General features: G+C 36.6%; 3 protein-coding genes across 6 annotated transcripts; all 3 read right to left on the bottom strand.

The window, feature by feature from the left end:
• Nucleotides 1–323: 323 nt before the first annotated feature.
• On the bottom strand, nucleotides 324–5426 carry LOC125196961 (O-fucosyltransferase family protein). 4 transcript variants are annotated; one of them, XM_089057661.1, is made up of 12 exons: nucleotides 5067–5426; nucleotides 4613–4783; nucleotides 4430–4532; nucleotides 4265–4332; nucleotides 4036–4124; nucleotides 3774–3954; nucleotides 3571–3699; nucleotides 3333–3466; nucleotides 3035–3248; nucleotides 1208–1392; nucleotides 1029–1124; nucleotides 324–767 (listed from the first exon to the last, which is right to left on the bottom strand). In XM_089057661.1, exons 1-12 carry the CDS (start codon nucleotides 5223–5225, stop codon nucleotides 611–613), a joined length of 1686 nt encoding a protein of 561 aa, XP_088913787.1. In that variant the 5' UTR covers nucleotides 5226–5426; the 3' UTR covers nucleotides 324–610. The 4 variants fall into 4 exon arrangements, with proteins under 4 accessions (XP_088913787.1, XP_088913788.1, XP_088913789.1 ...); XM_089057662.1 differs by having other exon boundaries at nucleotides 4613–4780; XM_089057663.1 differs by having other exon boundaries at nucleotides 4685–4783; nucleotides 5067–5424.
• An 872-nt stretch (nucleotides 5427–6298) lies between these two features.
• Nucleotides 6299–9162, bottom strand: LOC125192973 (proline-rich family protein). Its single transcript, XM_048090659.2, has 5 exons — nucleotides 9015–9162; nucleotides 8210–8304; nucleotides 7743–7897; nucleotides 7290–7424; nucleotides 6299–6868 (listed from the first exon to the last, which is right to left on the bottom strand). Exons 2-5 carry the CDS (start codon nucleotides 8244–8246, stop codon nucleotides 6488–6490), a joined length of 708 nt encoding a protein of 235 aa, XP_047946616.1. The 5' UTR covers nucleotides 8247–8304; nucleotides 9015–9162; the 3' UTR covers nucleotides 6299–6487.
• Nucleotides 9163–10412: 1250 nt separating this feature from the next.
• LOC125196897 (uncharacterized) lies at nucleotides 10413–13519 on the bottom strand. Its single transcript, XM_048095557.2, has 6 exons — nucleotides 13248–13519; nucleotides 12892–13161; nucleotides 11186–11343; nucleotides 10980–11085; nucleotides 10779–10895; nucleotides 10413–10683 (listed from the first exon to the last, which is right to left on the bottom strand). The coding sequence occupies exons 1-6, from the start codon at nucleotides 13437–13439 to the stop codon at nucleotides 10549–10551; spliced, it is 978 nt and encodes a 325-aa protein (XP_047951514.1). The 5' UTR covers nucleotides 13440–13519; the 3' UTR covers nucleotides 10413–10548.
• Nucleotides 13520–15979: the final 2460 nt, after the last annotated feature.

Here is a 15979-nt window from a genome sequence, read left to right as displayed (position 1 = left end):
TCGCATAGTAATAACTACAAATTCATAATAATCGCAATTATGGGGTTTCCACGCTTGAAATAAAACATTGGGCGTATTATCCAAATTATTGGTCCGGTACTAAATGTTGCCTTTTCATACACTTTATTTATACACGGCGTTCGAGGTTAAATGTATTAATTTTATTATAAAAGATAGTGATTGAACTAGAGAAATATTTTTTCAAAATTTCAGTATCGAAAAGTAAGAAATTTGTTCCTGCACTGTAAAACATGACTCAGGTAACAGTGAACTTTTTTTTTATCGTTTTATTCTCCCCCTTTTGATTTCTTAAACAATGTGTCGAGGCAAAAGTTTAAATACTCATTCTGAACTTTGAAAAATAAAATTCTAAAGTTCAAACAAAATATCCCTAGCATCAATATGAATAACTACTAATCTACCTCAATATCTACAACAACTTGATTTCTTAACCTAACTGTAAAGAAGCACCATCGACACCTTTTCCCCGCCACATGCCGGAATATGCACGACCGGAACCACCTTACACGTGCTTTGGTTAAATGAGGAGAGAAACCTGTGAACCCATTTTGTATAGGTTGTAAAATTTAGAAATATTTCAAGCAACCATCTATTTGATAATAAAAGTAGTATTCTCATGTGCAGCAGGTTCCATCTGACATAAACAATCTGGTAGAGGGTTCACATAGAACGCCTCCTCAGAACGAAACCTATCCGTTCCCTTTGTTCCGGTTAGTGGGCCCTTTCTCTTCCTTGGAGATCCTTGCCTGGGAATCAAGAAAGCAGACAAGAAAATGGGTCACCACAAACTAAAAGAAACTAGATTATTAGTTGCGCATATGTAATCGACACAAAGCATCACTCAAAACCACACCTCCAGAGAGGGTTGGTTACAAAAGAAAATGCAAAACAGAAAGAAAATAAATATTGAATGACAAGGGAAGAAATGAAATATGCAACCAATTGTGTACATGGTGGCATAAAAATGAAGCAGCTTAGCAATATGACATTCTGTGAGGATTGCATACCTCCCCCTGTGAATATCAACAACTCTATTTGACAAATTTTTGCCTTCTTTCATCGTTCCCCCATTAATTTTGTCAAACAGTCGAACAAGTGCTTTCCTGAATAACAAATATGGTTCAAAAAGTTAACCAATTGAACTGAGATGGAGAGTTATAGGGGAAAAAACGTTACAGTGACATGCCTGTCTGGAGAAATTGTTTTTCTGTGACCTAGAAATCGACGATGGCCCTCAACTGCCTTTGCCATATTGCCAGAATACGTCGGGATGAAGATATCACTTTCAACTGAGACGATATAGTCAAGTGCAGCCATCTGTGATGCATGGTAGTTGAACGGCTCTAATTCCTCCACTGATGCTAACTTTTCCTGGCAAATCACACTGGATGAGAACTAAAAATGAACATCAAAACATGTAGCTTGAATCATCAACAAGAAACTAAATCCCTATCACAACAGAGACCACAAGGTCAACAGCTCTGTCTAGTTAGTCAAATTTATATCACCATGACTGATATAAAATGAAACGTAAATACAAGATTCACCTATTATTATTATTATCAAATTTAAACCAGACAAAAGAGAACCTATGCTGCTTAGTTATTCCTTATTTAAAAGACATAAACATTAAAATATAAAATGTATAAATTGAAAGAATAACTTTACACGTACTTGTTACATTCATTCGTAATAGAGAAATAAAATATTTTAAGAATTTTTGTAAAACTATTTTTGGCACGTCTTCTTCACTAGTAAGTATCACAGAACAATATCATGAAATTAATAATATATTTCAACACCTTGGCACATATTGCGAATGTGTATATATATATATTTTTTTATAAAATTACAGATATAGGAGTACGTATTACGTATTAATATTATAGCATTGTGGAGTATGATTTATTTTATTTTTCTTTATCGTATTGATAGATTTGTGATGGATTTTGATATGCCATTAAAAATTGAATTATTAAAATTACCAATCATGATATATACATCATACATGCATATTTATAACTATTCTTTAATTATTATTGTATATTATTATTTACTCCCTCCATCTCACCATAAGAGTCACATTTTACCATTTCGGTCCATCCCACAATATGAGTCCTATTTTTCACTTTTACAATAAATGGTAAGTAGGTCCCAAATTCGACTAACTCGCTTCACTCACATTTTATCATAACACCAATATAAAAAAGTGGGTTCCATATTCCACTAACTTTTCCAACCCACTATTCTTTACATTTCTAAACACCAGTGCCGACATAAAATGTGACTCCCATTGTGGGACGAAGGGAGTAGTAAAATAGAGATACACCAAACATATTGCAAATGTGGTTATAAGAGGAGGGTCCACAAGTTGTAATGACTTCAAAACTAGTTCTAGATGGACAGTTATCAAAGTTGAGAAATTACCCACATAACATAAAACAATTCTAACTGTCTGATAAGGAAAAATAGAGCAAATGTCAATTTTGGTCCTAAACATATGACCAAAATATGAATTTGGTGCAAAACATTCACTTTTTGAAAATGTGGCCGAAGTATTCCTTTTTTGACGGTTTCGTAAAAAAACTAACAATCAACGCTAATTGCATGACCGTTAGTTTTTTGACGGAACTATCTAAAAAGGGCCACTGCGACAAGGATTTCATTTGTTATGGACCTGTTTTTCAAAAAGTGAATGTTTTGGACCAAATTCATATTTTGGCCATATGTTCCAAGATTGACCTTTACTGGGAAAAATAACTAACAAAACTTGAGAAAAAGAACACAATTAACCAATGACAAGTTCCCTATTCCCTCCCTTACCCTGGGGAGCCAAAACATATATTCGACTGTCAAAATTGACCATGGTTGGTTCATATATAAGGGTTTCATTTTCATGTACTTAGTGTCACATTAGATAATGAGCATTACTTTTCTAGGCCCCTACTAACTGATACAAACTTGCATACAAGAACAAAAAGCAAATTGATATGTGTGCAATTTATGTGCATACCTTGTTCATTATTATAGGATACCTAATCTTCAGATCAGCCATACGAGATTCACCTCCATATATTTCTCCCGCCGCAACATATACTGGGGTACTTGATGGGAAACCAAGAGTACTAAGAAATAATCCGACCTCTTTAGGAGTAAGAGGACAATACCCTTTGGTTCTCTGTTCTACTGGATCAATATCTTTTATCTTCCACCAAGTCATATTCTCCCTTAAGATCAAAGTAAGAGCTACCGATTATTCACTGTTACTGTAAGATATTGGGCACCACATAAAAATCAATAATGTAGTTCACCTAATAGTCTTTAGCTCCTCGGCCTCTTCTGGGGATAGATCATGGGTACAGCCACTGAAGGCAAGCATGTCCTTTTCAAACCGTAAATGCAAAGCAATGTAATGACCATATGACCTCATTCGCTCTACCAACAACTACAAACAAAAGAATTTAATACAATAAATGAATTACAGGGCATGCATTTATGAAAATAAAGAAACACATTAAGATGATCATCAAGAATTATCTCTGCAATTACCTTCCCCATACTTTCAATTTGAGGAGCAAAGCGAAGGGCTTCATAGCATGCACGACATCGTAATTTCTGAATGTCAGGAGGCAGGTTATTGTTTGCCAACCGAGAATCAGATTTTGCTGCTCGGATCACCTAGAATTTTCCATTTAAATTTACAATGAGAAAGACATGCACACAAGTGGATCAGATTTCTATCACAAAAGTACCTTATACTCTTCCCACATGCTTGCTATCTCTTGTTCATAATAATCTACCCCAGACCAACTTCTGAAATGCTTTACTGCCTTAGTGGCATTTGCCAATTCCTTGGGAAGCTTTTTTATAATTGTTACATCACCAGCTAAAGAATTGATAAAATGGGATTCGTCAAAGACATCAGAGAAGTTGCTGCAATTTTAACAAACAAGATTAAACAAAACTATTTAAACATAAACATTTTACTCTGAGCAAGAAAAGTGAATACTGTACCTAGAATCTTGCCAAAATGAGCGTTTGTCTAGCTCAGGAATCACAAGCGTAGCATTTATCAGACGTGCAATAGCAACCATATCACATATCTGCAAACAGGAACTCGCTAGTGAGGATATTCCTTATCAAACTACTCACCAAGTACATCATATACAACTATCAGTATACATATATGAGAGAGAGGAGGGAGGGAAGAGGGAGAGGGAGAGAGAGAGAGAGAGAGAGAAACCCCTGCTCTCATTTGATTAAGACCACCATTTGCATGTACAAGTAGGTAACCACGAGATTCTGGAGGAGCTGAAATGGCAAAAGATACTAAATGAATAAGCAAGACAAGGTGCAATGAGAGAAAGCAAAAACAACAAGAAACTAATTTACTAAAGTATTACATTACATTTATAAGATGAACTTGGTTTAATGCAAGGTACATAGTCTCTATTAGGTGGTTGCTTCCACAACTTGTCCAAATTCAAACTTGTATTCGCGCCGCCACCCAACTGTCAAATCTAAACGAGTGAAAACATGAAAGAGGCATGACTACATGTCATCAATAACTGCCACTATCAACCCCACCAACACTTGTCTTGACAACAGCAAGCACATAGCGAGAGAGGGAGCTAATCCACAATACTGGATTGGAGAAATCAACCTTGTGAGCAGTGACAGGAGCCTTCAACATCTGCGGCCGAGTAAATTCCTTCATCCAGCTTCGCTCTCGGCTCAGCTTTTGGTGCCCGGTTTCGTGCTGCTACATCAATTCAAACGAAATTTCAGTTTCCACCATCCAAGTCAAGATCTAGATTTCATTTCAGAACTAGAAACAACAACTTATAGATTATTAAACTCTCAATAATCATCAGCTCCTTCAAACAAATCCATAAATGCTCTAGAATGCCAAGCAACAGTTACAGACTAAATCGCAATAAGGAAGCACACGATCTAGCTAATAATTAGGGCAAAAGAATTCAAGCTACAGTATAACTAAGACAATAAATAGAAAAAAAATGAAATAAAGTGAAATGAGAGGAGACCGCAGGAAGCTTGTAGGATGCATCGGAAGGTAAGTTGGGAACTTCATGGACGTGTACGGAGGAAAGGAGCGCCATAAGGGTGATAGCGGCTATGGCGCATGTTAGCAGGCGCCTGAGGAAGAGAAGAGTGCGGCACCTCCGTTTAGAGAGCAGCGGCATCACTGGAAAACCCTTGGTGTGATGAATGCGCGTCTCTGAATTAGAAAATTGGATGGCATTTACGATCGCAGAGAGTGGGAAACGAGTGCAGTAATTGCTGCAGTATCAGATCACATGGAGAGAGATAGAGACGGAAAGGGATTAAAGTTTAAACGGTGAAGAACTTAATATTCTTCAACTCTACTCTGGTCCAAGTCAAGTGTGATTCAAGCAACCCCATTTTTTAGGCTGAATTGTAATGTGATTACAAATAAGTCAATGAATGTAATCAATCAAATCATGCCGCCTGGACATTTTATTCCAATGTATAAACTTTGTTCTTCTTACATTTTATCATCATTAATCCATTTTATTACAATCTTTTTCGATTATTATCAATATCAATATATGAAGAAAAATAAGTAAGCCTTTTCTGACATGCCATTTTTTGTTAGAGACTAATTTTGATAATAGAAATTGATATACCTTGAATATTGAGATGCAAAAATTGATCTATAATTAATAAAATCATTAAATATGATATACTCGTATTTCATAAATTTTATGGTTGGAATAAAATGTGTACAAAACTATTAGGCGAAAGAAGTCTTTGCACTTCATTTAAATTCAACGGATTACACGCAAAAGATAAAGAGCGTCAATTATGAGTGGAAAAAAAGGGCTTAATCGTAAACATTTTGCTAATTGCTTCCTTCATTAATTGAAAATTTGTATCATTTCTATTCTATGTGGAGTACTAATTTACCCTAAATTTTCCCGTTACAATCGAAAGATTGCATATTTTATGTCCCATAATTTACGTGTTGATCTGGTTAAGCTTGTCTTTGTTATTTCCACTTCGACTTCGTTATTTCCTTGATTATTTTTTTTCTTAAAAGGTTAATAAAGGTTTGGAGTTATTGCATGAATCAGATTTATCGCGCAATCTACGTTCCGAATAAACATTATAAATTCACTATGAAAATTTTTTAATCCAAAAATAGATAATATATTGAGATCTATACAATTCGAGTCTTAACCATGAATTCATTCTCAAAATGATGAATCCACCTTAAATTTTTATAATCGAGTGATTTCTATTTTAAACCATAAATATTTGAACTCATCTGAACCACTGTCATTTTGCAACTCCGCAGACGAATATAGTAACATATACAACAATGAGTATGATGTCTAGTGTTACAATATACAACGCGCCTCACCAAAGCCATATACGCGAAAAGTGGGACTAGAGGTCGGACAAAAGTAGCACGATCAACGGGCTAAGACGCGTCTGGGCCTGATGGAGACGGCAGAGAATCGTCGGCCTGAACCTCAGGCTGAGACTGTGAGACCTCTGCAACAGAGGTTTCCGTTTGCACAGGTGTTGAGGCTTCTTCAGCCACAGGGGGCGCAGAGACTTCAACGGTCTGCTGCACCACAGGAGGCGTAAACTTGTTGATGTAGTAGCTGAGAGACGGGCCTGAGTATTCAACAGTCTGCACTACTGCCGGCTTCTTGCCTACTTGGAGAAGAACTACTGAAGCAGCAGCGACTGAGATTAGGCCAATGCCTGCAGCGATGGCTGCCGTATTCTCCGCTCCCTCCGACGATGAACCTGCAGTTCCGGAACTGATTGCACTTTCTGCTACGTAAACTGCAGGCTGTGCAGGTCAGGTAATTTCTTTCAGCTCAACAACGGTGATAAGTTGTTTTTATGATTGTAGTATTCTTAAGTTCGGGCTAAACGTTAACCATGGAATCAAATTCAGGCTATAATTATCTATGCATCTAAGGCTCCTTAGAAGCAGACGCTACAAAAGTTCCCTCGAGGACACAGAGAACAGCTAGGACACTAGAATAGCAGAATGCAAGAATGGCAATGAACATTGCAGCTCAATAAAAACAAAGACAGTATCGATAAAAGGTTCAGGCAAACGTAACACTTGCATTTGTATCTGGGGTATATAATGGATGTAATTAGAAGAAGAGTAAGACAAGAACAAGTAATCTGTTCAAGAGTTATTGCATACTTGGAAAGTGATTTTCCAAATTTTATATGATAGAGATGTTGGATTTTCTTGCCTCAACAGAATATATGTTGGTTTGGCCAGCTGTGTCCTTCTCTACATATCCGGTCCATCCCTTTTTCCGCGGTGGAAAGGTACCAATCACTCTAGTTTCCTCACGAGCTACCCATTCCATGCTCACTTTACCAACCTGTTTCATTTTGTCACCAATATATGAGATCCTTTAACCATGAAAGCAGCAAACTATTGAATTTCAGGTCATAATGCATCCACATACTTCAAACTAACTCAGCTGACTTTACCGCCAATAGGCAATAATAATAATCATCTAATCATTGAACCCCTCACAAACGTCACACACATGCGTAAGATTGTACTCAGACAAATCTGAAAAAACTAATGTCAAAACTAACAATCTTTCTGAAAACCAATAAAATTCACCCAACTCAGGATTAAAATGCAACCATTTCTATTCATTTGAGGAATGTAGGAGATTTAAGGAAGTAACCTCTTTCTCAGGGGCACATTCTTCTTCATTGCAGTCATCGGCATCATCTGCAGAAGAAGCCCTGATTCTTAAACCATATTGCAAATTCTGCCTCTTTTTTGGCTGGGATTTATTGAATAGTAGACTTGCTGATGTAGAGATGCTGCAGCTGTTGCCTGACAGTACAAAAGTATTCAAGAAAATATGATTTTGCTTTGTAGTAGTACAAATACCCAAGAGATAAAGATATGGGGAAGAGAGGGGGTTATTTGGCACATAAATTTGAATAAAAAGGATGGTGTGCCCCTAGAGTTCCCAATAAATGAGATACATCATGGATGAAAAGAAAACAATACGAACAATTGACATAAACATCATCCATGGAGAGATGAAGTTTTGAAGTCTGCAACCCAAAACAGCATTTCAAATTAAGCATATAGGAGATATTTAAAAGACACAGAAAACGGAAGTCATGAGAGAATCTTTACCAGGTGAAAATATGGCAGCGGAAGTAAAACATGACATTCTTTGGAACTATAGCAACAACCTCTCCTCAATCTCACAACACCACCAACTGCTTAACCTGATAAACATGTGAAAAAATGGCCTAGATATTAAGTACTCCTCATTAAGCAATGCATTTGTTAAATAGTTTGAAAATTCATCATAGTTCATCCATTTCATAGAACATTTTAATAGCATAACTGCGTAACTATATCATCATTCATAGTTGTAACCTTATAGTTGAATCGATAGGTGTATCGATAACATTCGTTCTCATATTCATGTTGAAGTAAAACATTTAAAAATGAACAGTTCACGTTACCTTCTGGGCTCATTAGCTCAACATACATTTCCACAGCAAAAACATATGAGAAATTGAATTGGATTGGACTAGATTCATTACACGAGTTCTTAGCAAAAATCATGGCAACCAGAATATCAACCAACATTACTTTGCTTAACTAGACTTGGTTAAAAACCGATTTGTTGCAAATGAATTTCTTGCACAAAACATGATGTAAATCTTTAGTACTATTTTTAATAAACACTCTAATACTTCAATCAAGTAAGTTACATAATGAATATATATGCACATAATTCACTTTTGCAATTTATTTAATCGTTGAAAGTTAAGCGTTGAACAAATATTATCATTTCTGAATAATCCCAATCAAACCTAACATCGCTTATAATCTTTCCATACATCCAAAATTAGCATTTTGATATTTCTTCAAAAATTTAATGGAGATGGAAACAAGCAAGCATTGGACATTTGTATGGAGAACTTACAGTGGAATTGAGCTTGGAACGATATTCTGGTGGCGAAGAAAATGGTTGTAACAATTCAAAGACAGCAGTTTTGTGTTTATATTGGAGTATGTATTCATGGATTGGTTGGTTTCTGCTTTATGTGGTTGATTTTGATTGTCGAATAGAGATTACGTTGGCCTTTTTCCCAAACATAAAAAATACACTTTCTTTTTCTTTTTAATTTTCTAACAAATTATGATCATTATGTGATGGGCTCTATAAATTGGGCTCGTGGGCTAACTGCGCATAAACGATGAAATGAAGTTTAATTGATAAGAATTTTTTTCTTCAATTAATAAGTCAAGGTTTTTGTTACTATCATACAAAAAGGTTTTTGTTACTATAACAAAAGGAAAAGTGATTAACCATTATTGATTACTTTTAAATAGAATGTGATTTCTTCATATACCATAGGAGCATCCACAACCCAAAAGGGGGGGGTTGTGGTCCCGCAACGCCAGGGAGTCACGGCACGAGCCGCCGTGCGTTATGGGTGGGAGGCTCATGACGATGCAACTAAAGCATTTTTTTTATTTTTTATTCCAAAATTTGTATAAATACCACACCTTCTCTTGAATTCCAAAATCTATATAAATTCCTTCTTAATGGATTTCATCGACTATGATCTACAGGGGGAGATGGCTGAGTTCGTTAGAAGCCAAAATTGGCAAGCATCGGCCTATGCAATTGCACCTAGTCCGGCTACGGGGTCCTACCAGTAATTGCCAGTTAGACAACCGATTTGTTGTTGGTGAACACTAATGATAATGATATCATGATATGTAGACTATGATCACACGTAAAAAGGGTAAGGGCAAGAAGAATGCAATCGATACCACCAGGCCTCAAAAGTATAGTAGGCCCAATGAGACATTGTTCTTGGCGAAGGTCTTCATCGAATCATTGGTGTCTTCAAGGACCCCATTATCGGCAACTCCCAAAAGTGTTGAGTGTTCTAGGATCGGGTCACCAGAAAGTACGACGCTCAACAGCCAAATGGCATGACCGAGCGTGAGTACAAAATGCTTCGGAAGATGTCACATTTCTTCTTTTGAAAAAAATTTCCTCTCACATCAATTATAAAATTATATTTTCTCTCACCACTTAACACACAAAATATCATCTCCTAAAATTCCGTGTCATTTCCCAAGTGTAACATCTACTTTGGGACGGAGGGAGTACTTTTTTACTTTATTGTAGTTAGGAACTTAGGATTATTTTTTAAGAGCAGTAATGAGTCCCCGCCATAATTTGTGGCATGCTGCCTGTGCAGGATAACAAACCTGAGACTCGAGCCAGAGGTGTGGCCATTCGGCCTTAAACTCTGCCATGTGCCCGTGCAAAACTCAGGCCATTTCTTGGCTGAATGTAATCACAAGTATCAAAGCGTCTCATTTCGTTGCATCTATAATCACAACTACAGTGATCAATCATCATTACTTTCTCCCCAGAAATTTAGGAATTAGACAAATTAACAAGGGGATGAAAAAAATTAAAGACCAAATCTCTTGATTTACTGCTTGTGCATTCTCGATTCAGGGGAGTTAAATTGGAGTGGTGAGAGTGGCTGTCTCAGCATATTCACATCACTTGAATCAATCTTCTTCTCCACTGGGCTACTCATCTTGGGGCTGCATTTTCTTTTCCCCTTCAAACCACAAGAAATTCAAACGACATTAAATATGAACATAAATATGTTAATCAATCAATTAAATCCCCAAAAACATAACATATATCCTATACCTTTCCAGAAGCAGTGCCTCCACTTGAACCATTATTGTGCTTTTCCCTATAGCATTGCCTCATCAACCGTTTATTCTCCTCGTTCAGGACGTTGTTTTCTTCAAAGAAGGCATTCACCTGAAAGTACAGATATGTCTGATTCTTGCAGGTGAACTTACTTATACGACAACATGCGGGGGTAAGTTGCACTGGTTTACGTACCTCCTCTTCAGCTCTACGAAGGTTATTCGTTAAATGGTCCTTGTCTTCCTCTAGACTTTTCACCTTTGCTGCTAATGCTACAGCTTTCTGGGTTAAAGGACTCAAGCTGGATGAAATTAGAAGTTCAGTCAGAGTTTGGAACAACAATAATATTATGGCTGAAATCACAAATACTTAACAATGTTGATTTGCAGAATATATCCCACCTTGACCACAATGTCACTAACTTGTGGCAAACTTCAATTCCCGTATGTGCCTCTAGGAAGCTATGTGCAGTTGACACAATTTCGTCCTTGCCAAACATAGCAGTGAACAGTGAATTCACTAAACGATGTTCCTCTTCTGTATTGGTGGACTTGCCATCCTTTACCCATCAAATTAGACAGTGTGTCAGTACCAGAAGGATATTTCCAAGATAAAAGTGAAATAGGAAACTCCCTCAAAGAGCAGCATAGCTTAATTTTATGTCACCCAATCACACATAGAGATGTTTATAATACAAGAGGGGTATTCGATAACTAATAGATTGGGAAGCATCCCATAAACCAGCTGAAAAGGAATAGTACTTATTAAGAGAAGGCACTTAAAGCAATACACTATCAAAGAAAGGAAGCAATTATGCAGCTCAAAAAGCCCAGTAAAAGAATAAAAAACTCTGTTGGTCACACAAAAGGTTTTTCAGTTACTAAAACGGTATCCAGAATCGTTATGAGTTCCATATCCAGCTCTATTGTACAGCAACTTCAACAACACAGAAAACAGACATTAAAAGTTAAGGTGGATTAGTTTCTCTCATATACAGTGCATTTTGCAAAGAAAACCAAACCAAAACAAGTCCCTTACCGGCAACGGAATATTAAAGAACTTTAAAGTAAAAAAGGAGGCTCTCTAACAAACCTTATCCGGACTAAAAGCTTGAAGCAACTACGGACATGCTTTCAGAATAAAAAAAGTAGTAATTCTGTATCAACATGACTACTTCATAAAAACTTGAAATCTCAATTTTGAGGGAGCACAGAGTTTGGAAAATCTTCAATGCAATTGAACTGGCCACCTAAAAAGGATAAAATGTGCCAAAAAAAAGGAAACATATACTATTGTCTGAAATCGAATTGGGGAGGATAGCTTTAGGACTTTTAAGGGACTCCAAGTAATTTACTAATAGGTTCTGATCATGTTATGTTTTAAGAATTTGTCAATATGTGTTTAGTATATATGAGCAGATAAAGCAATGACAAGTCCAGCAAAACATCATTACATCATAAAATGCACCTCCATGTGCACCATTCCAACTAATATACACAATTAACAAAAAGTCAAAAAACAGTCTTCTACTTGGTTGTTCACTAAAACCATTATAGGCTCAACATTTTCTGGTAATGATCCATATAGTGAAGTAGGCAAGAAACCAAAACCTAAAATAAGAAAACATAGGGAGTATAACAATTAACAAGGAAAAGGTGTATAGGAGGTGGCAGGTAATACAAGTGAGACCTGCCCAGACTAACAAAGAGGAGAGATTAGACTTGAAAAGTACTAACAAAAAGGGACAACACTTATAGTTCACCTCAATCGACCAGTAACTCAATAAGATTGTGAACAAGGATAATGACATGGAAAATCTAACATAAAACACAGAGTAATGTAGATATGAAACTACACATTGTTCATGTATCTTTAGTAACTCTGAGTGTCAGACAGGCTTTTGAAGGAATTCAGCTGAAAATTTTCAAGCCTAGAAGAACTGGGAACCAAAAAATGAGAATTTGAAGAGGGCATAAATGTATCAAGTGATTCGCTACCATGGAGTATTGTTTAGCAAATAAAAAATAAATAAACCTAGCCCGAATCCACAAAACAAAAAAATGAAAAAGAAGAATTAAATCAACGAAAATCAAGAAATTAAAATTACCAACTGCGGGGATTGACACTTGTAGAAATACAACTCTTCCTCCAATATCTTTTTCTCCTCCTCTAAATCACGATTCCGTACCTCAGCTTCCTTGGCTCTCTCGTCCGCCTCGTTCGCAAAATCCATCAAAGCTTCACGATCGTGGTCATAGAGCGAGCACTCTCTCTCCCATTTATTGCACGCCGCCAACAGATTAGAGCATTCCGTCGCCAATTTCTGGTTTTCCTCCACAAATTTCTTCAAAGCCACCGCATTCATGCTCGCCTCGGCCTGAAGAACAGAAGCAGGAAACAATTCCTTGTTCAAAAATCGAAAATTCCGAAAGTGAAATTCGAGGAGAAGCAGCAAATACAAACCCTAGATCGTTCAATGGCGTCATCTTTCTCTTTTAGCTTGGATTGCAGAGAGAGATACTGGCGACGGAGGTGAGTCCGCGACGCTTCGACCGCTCGAAGTTTAAAAAGAAGTGCGTCGGTAGAGACCGCCAGACCGACGCTGTGATCGATTGATTCTCTTATGTAATCATCAGTTTCTTGGGGGATTTCCATGTCAAAGGGATTTCGAAATTGGATCTTCAACTACGAGAAGGAGATGTAGCAGGATTGCAGAAAATTTGAAATGAGAGGGATTCGTAACTCAAAATAGCCGTTTGTACTCTTTCAATAAACAATTGTAGTATTTAATAGGGAAATTGGTCTCTAAAATCATGAACTTTGCCCAAAATTTGGTATTTTCCATGAACTTTGAAATTGGTATATAATATCACGAACTTTGCATTTTGTTTGGTATTTCCCACGGCATGTTTATTACTATATTTGACTAACTTACGAGACTTTTATCATACTTGACACAATTAAATCAACGTGGTTTTCAACATGACTTTTTATACTACATGTTATGAACTTAAAAAAAAAATATTATAAAACATATCACGATTGTTTATGTTAAATAAGATTTTGATGAAAATATCTTATTTGAGTAAGTTTGGGAAATACCAAACAAAATGCAAAGTTCGTGATATTATATACCAATTTCAAAGTTTATTGGAAATACCAAATTTTGGGCAAAGTTCATGGTTTTAGAGACCAATTTTCCTATTTAATACTCCATTATTAGTGTTTTCGTGATTAAATTATTTTTATATTTCATTGAGTCTTAAAAAAATAGAGTAGGTGGTAAATAACATGGGTTTCAATCAACAATAGTAAATTAACAGAAAGAAAAAAAGTTGGTGGAAGTAGAGTGTTATAGATAGTGCAGTCAATATTATTAATATAGTAAATTTAAGTGTTTAAAACTTTTCATATTTAAAAATTGATCTAATTTTGATGGACGACCTAAAATAATAAAATTATTAATATTATATTTTTTTGTTGACGACCTAAAATGATAAAATATGATATTTGAAAACGATACAAATTTTAATACATAAATGATATAGTAAGAGGAAAGTATTGTATATGTCTCGACTAAATTGAGTTGTATTCCTTTTTGGGATGTAGCAACTAAGTTGAGTTGTATTCCTTTTTGGTATGTAGCAAAGTTGAACCATTTCATTTTTTGACAATAAATAAAATATTGAGTAAGGGTCAAAATTGGTTCTGAACATATGACCATTTTACGTTTTTAGTCCTAAACATTATCTTTTGGATTTGGTGGTCCTGAACATATGAAAATTTGATCATTTTGGTCCTCCGTCAACATTTCCGTTAAAAACTAACGGTCAACAGGGTTTAATATCGATTTTGACCAAATTAAACTTTTAATTCTGATTTTTTAATCCCTTAAAAGCAAATAATTCAAAAAGGGAAAAATTTTAAAGAGTAAAAGTAAAACTCTCTGTAGTGAAGATGGATTCTATGAATTTCAATGGAGAATTCTAATTCTATGAATCTTTCGATGCCATCTTCGATCTCGTGAGCATGATTTGGTAATGGCCGGAGTCGTGGCCGAGCCAGCCGCTCTGGATCCAGAGAAACCCCATGGCGCAGCCGCAGTGGGCGTGGAGGAGCGCGCCGTGGCAGAAAACGATGCCGTAGAGGCAGAGGGAGAAGAGCATTGTGATGGCGGTGAGGGAGAAGAGCAAGTTGTGGCCTTTCCTGTCGAAGAGCCCTAATTTGGTGAATTCATGGACGAGCTTGCTGTAGTCCTTGGAGACTTCGGAAACGACATAGTTTTGGAGGTGGAGGTGATTGTGGAAGGGGGCGAGGTGGGACCAGGCGTGGGCGGGGTGGTAGGCGACGTATGCGTCAGTGGCGTCGCGGCCGGCGAGGTTGAGGAGGGGGAGGTCGTCGCCGGGGTGGCATTTGATCCAATCGGAGACGTCGTAGATTTTTCCCTGGATTGAGATCCAGAGGTCACTGGGCTTTTTCCTCGGCGCTGATGTATTTCTTGGTTTCCGCCATTGTTGAAAAGATTTGATTTTGAGAGGTGGGCTTTTGAAGAAGAGGAGAGTGGTGAGCTCTGCTATGGTTGGCTATGGAGGTTTTTTTCTCTCTACTGTGTTGAGCTTGAGCGCAGAGGTGGGTCACAAACATGGTCACTTTTATCTGGCCATGTTATTATGGAGATATTATCTTCTCCCCTTGACTAGGGTTTGAGAGAAAGAGGAAGGAAGAAGATGAAAGATGAGAGGAAGGAAGAAGATGAAATTGAAGTGTAAAAGTAATTAGAGAATTAATTAGGGATTAAAAAATCAGAATTAAAAGTTTAATTTGGTCAAAATCAGGATTAAACCCTGTTGACCGTTAGTTTTTAACGAAAATATTGACGGAGGACCAAAATGATCAAATTTCTATATGTTCAGGACCACAAAATCCAAAAGATAATCTTTAGGACAAAAAACGTAAAATGATCATATGTTCAGGACCAATTTTGGCCTTTACTCTAAAATATTTAATCGCTCTTATTTTATTCCATCACATACTTTACCCAGTCTTTATCTTTCCTACTTTATTCCTCTCTCCAACTTTTTAACACAATTTGTTAATCTCTGTACCGAAAAGTTTTGACTCAACTTAGTTGCAACAGATTGAGTATACTCCATCCCACTGAAGATGACTCACTTTTCTTTTAAATTTGTCTCGAC

Source organism: Salvia hispanica, chromosome 4, assembly GCF_029641045.1.
Source record: "Salvia hispanica isolate PSC_SH4W2 chromosome 4, Shi_PSC_v1, whole genome shotgun sequence".
Taxonomy (NCBI): domain Eukaryota; kingdom Viridiplantae; phylum Streptophyta; class Magnoliopsida; order Lamiales; family Lamiaceae; genus Salvia; species Salvia hispanica.
This window is presented reverse-complemented; position numbering and strand designations above follow the sequence as displayed.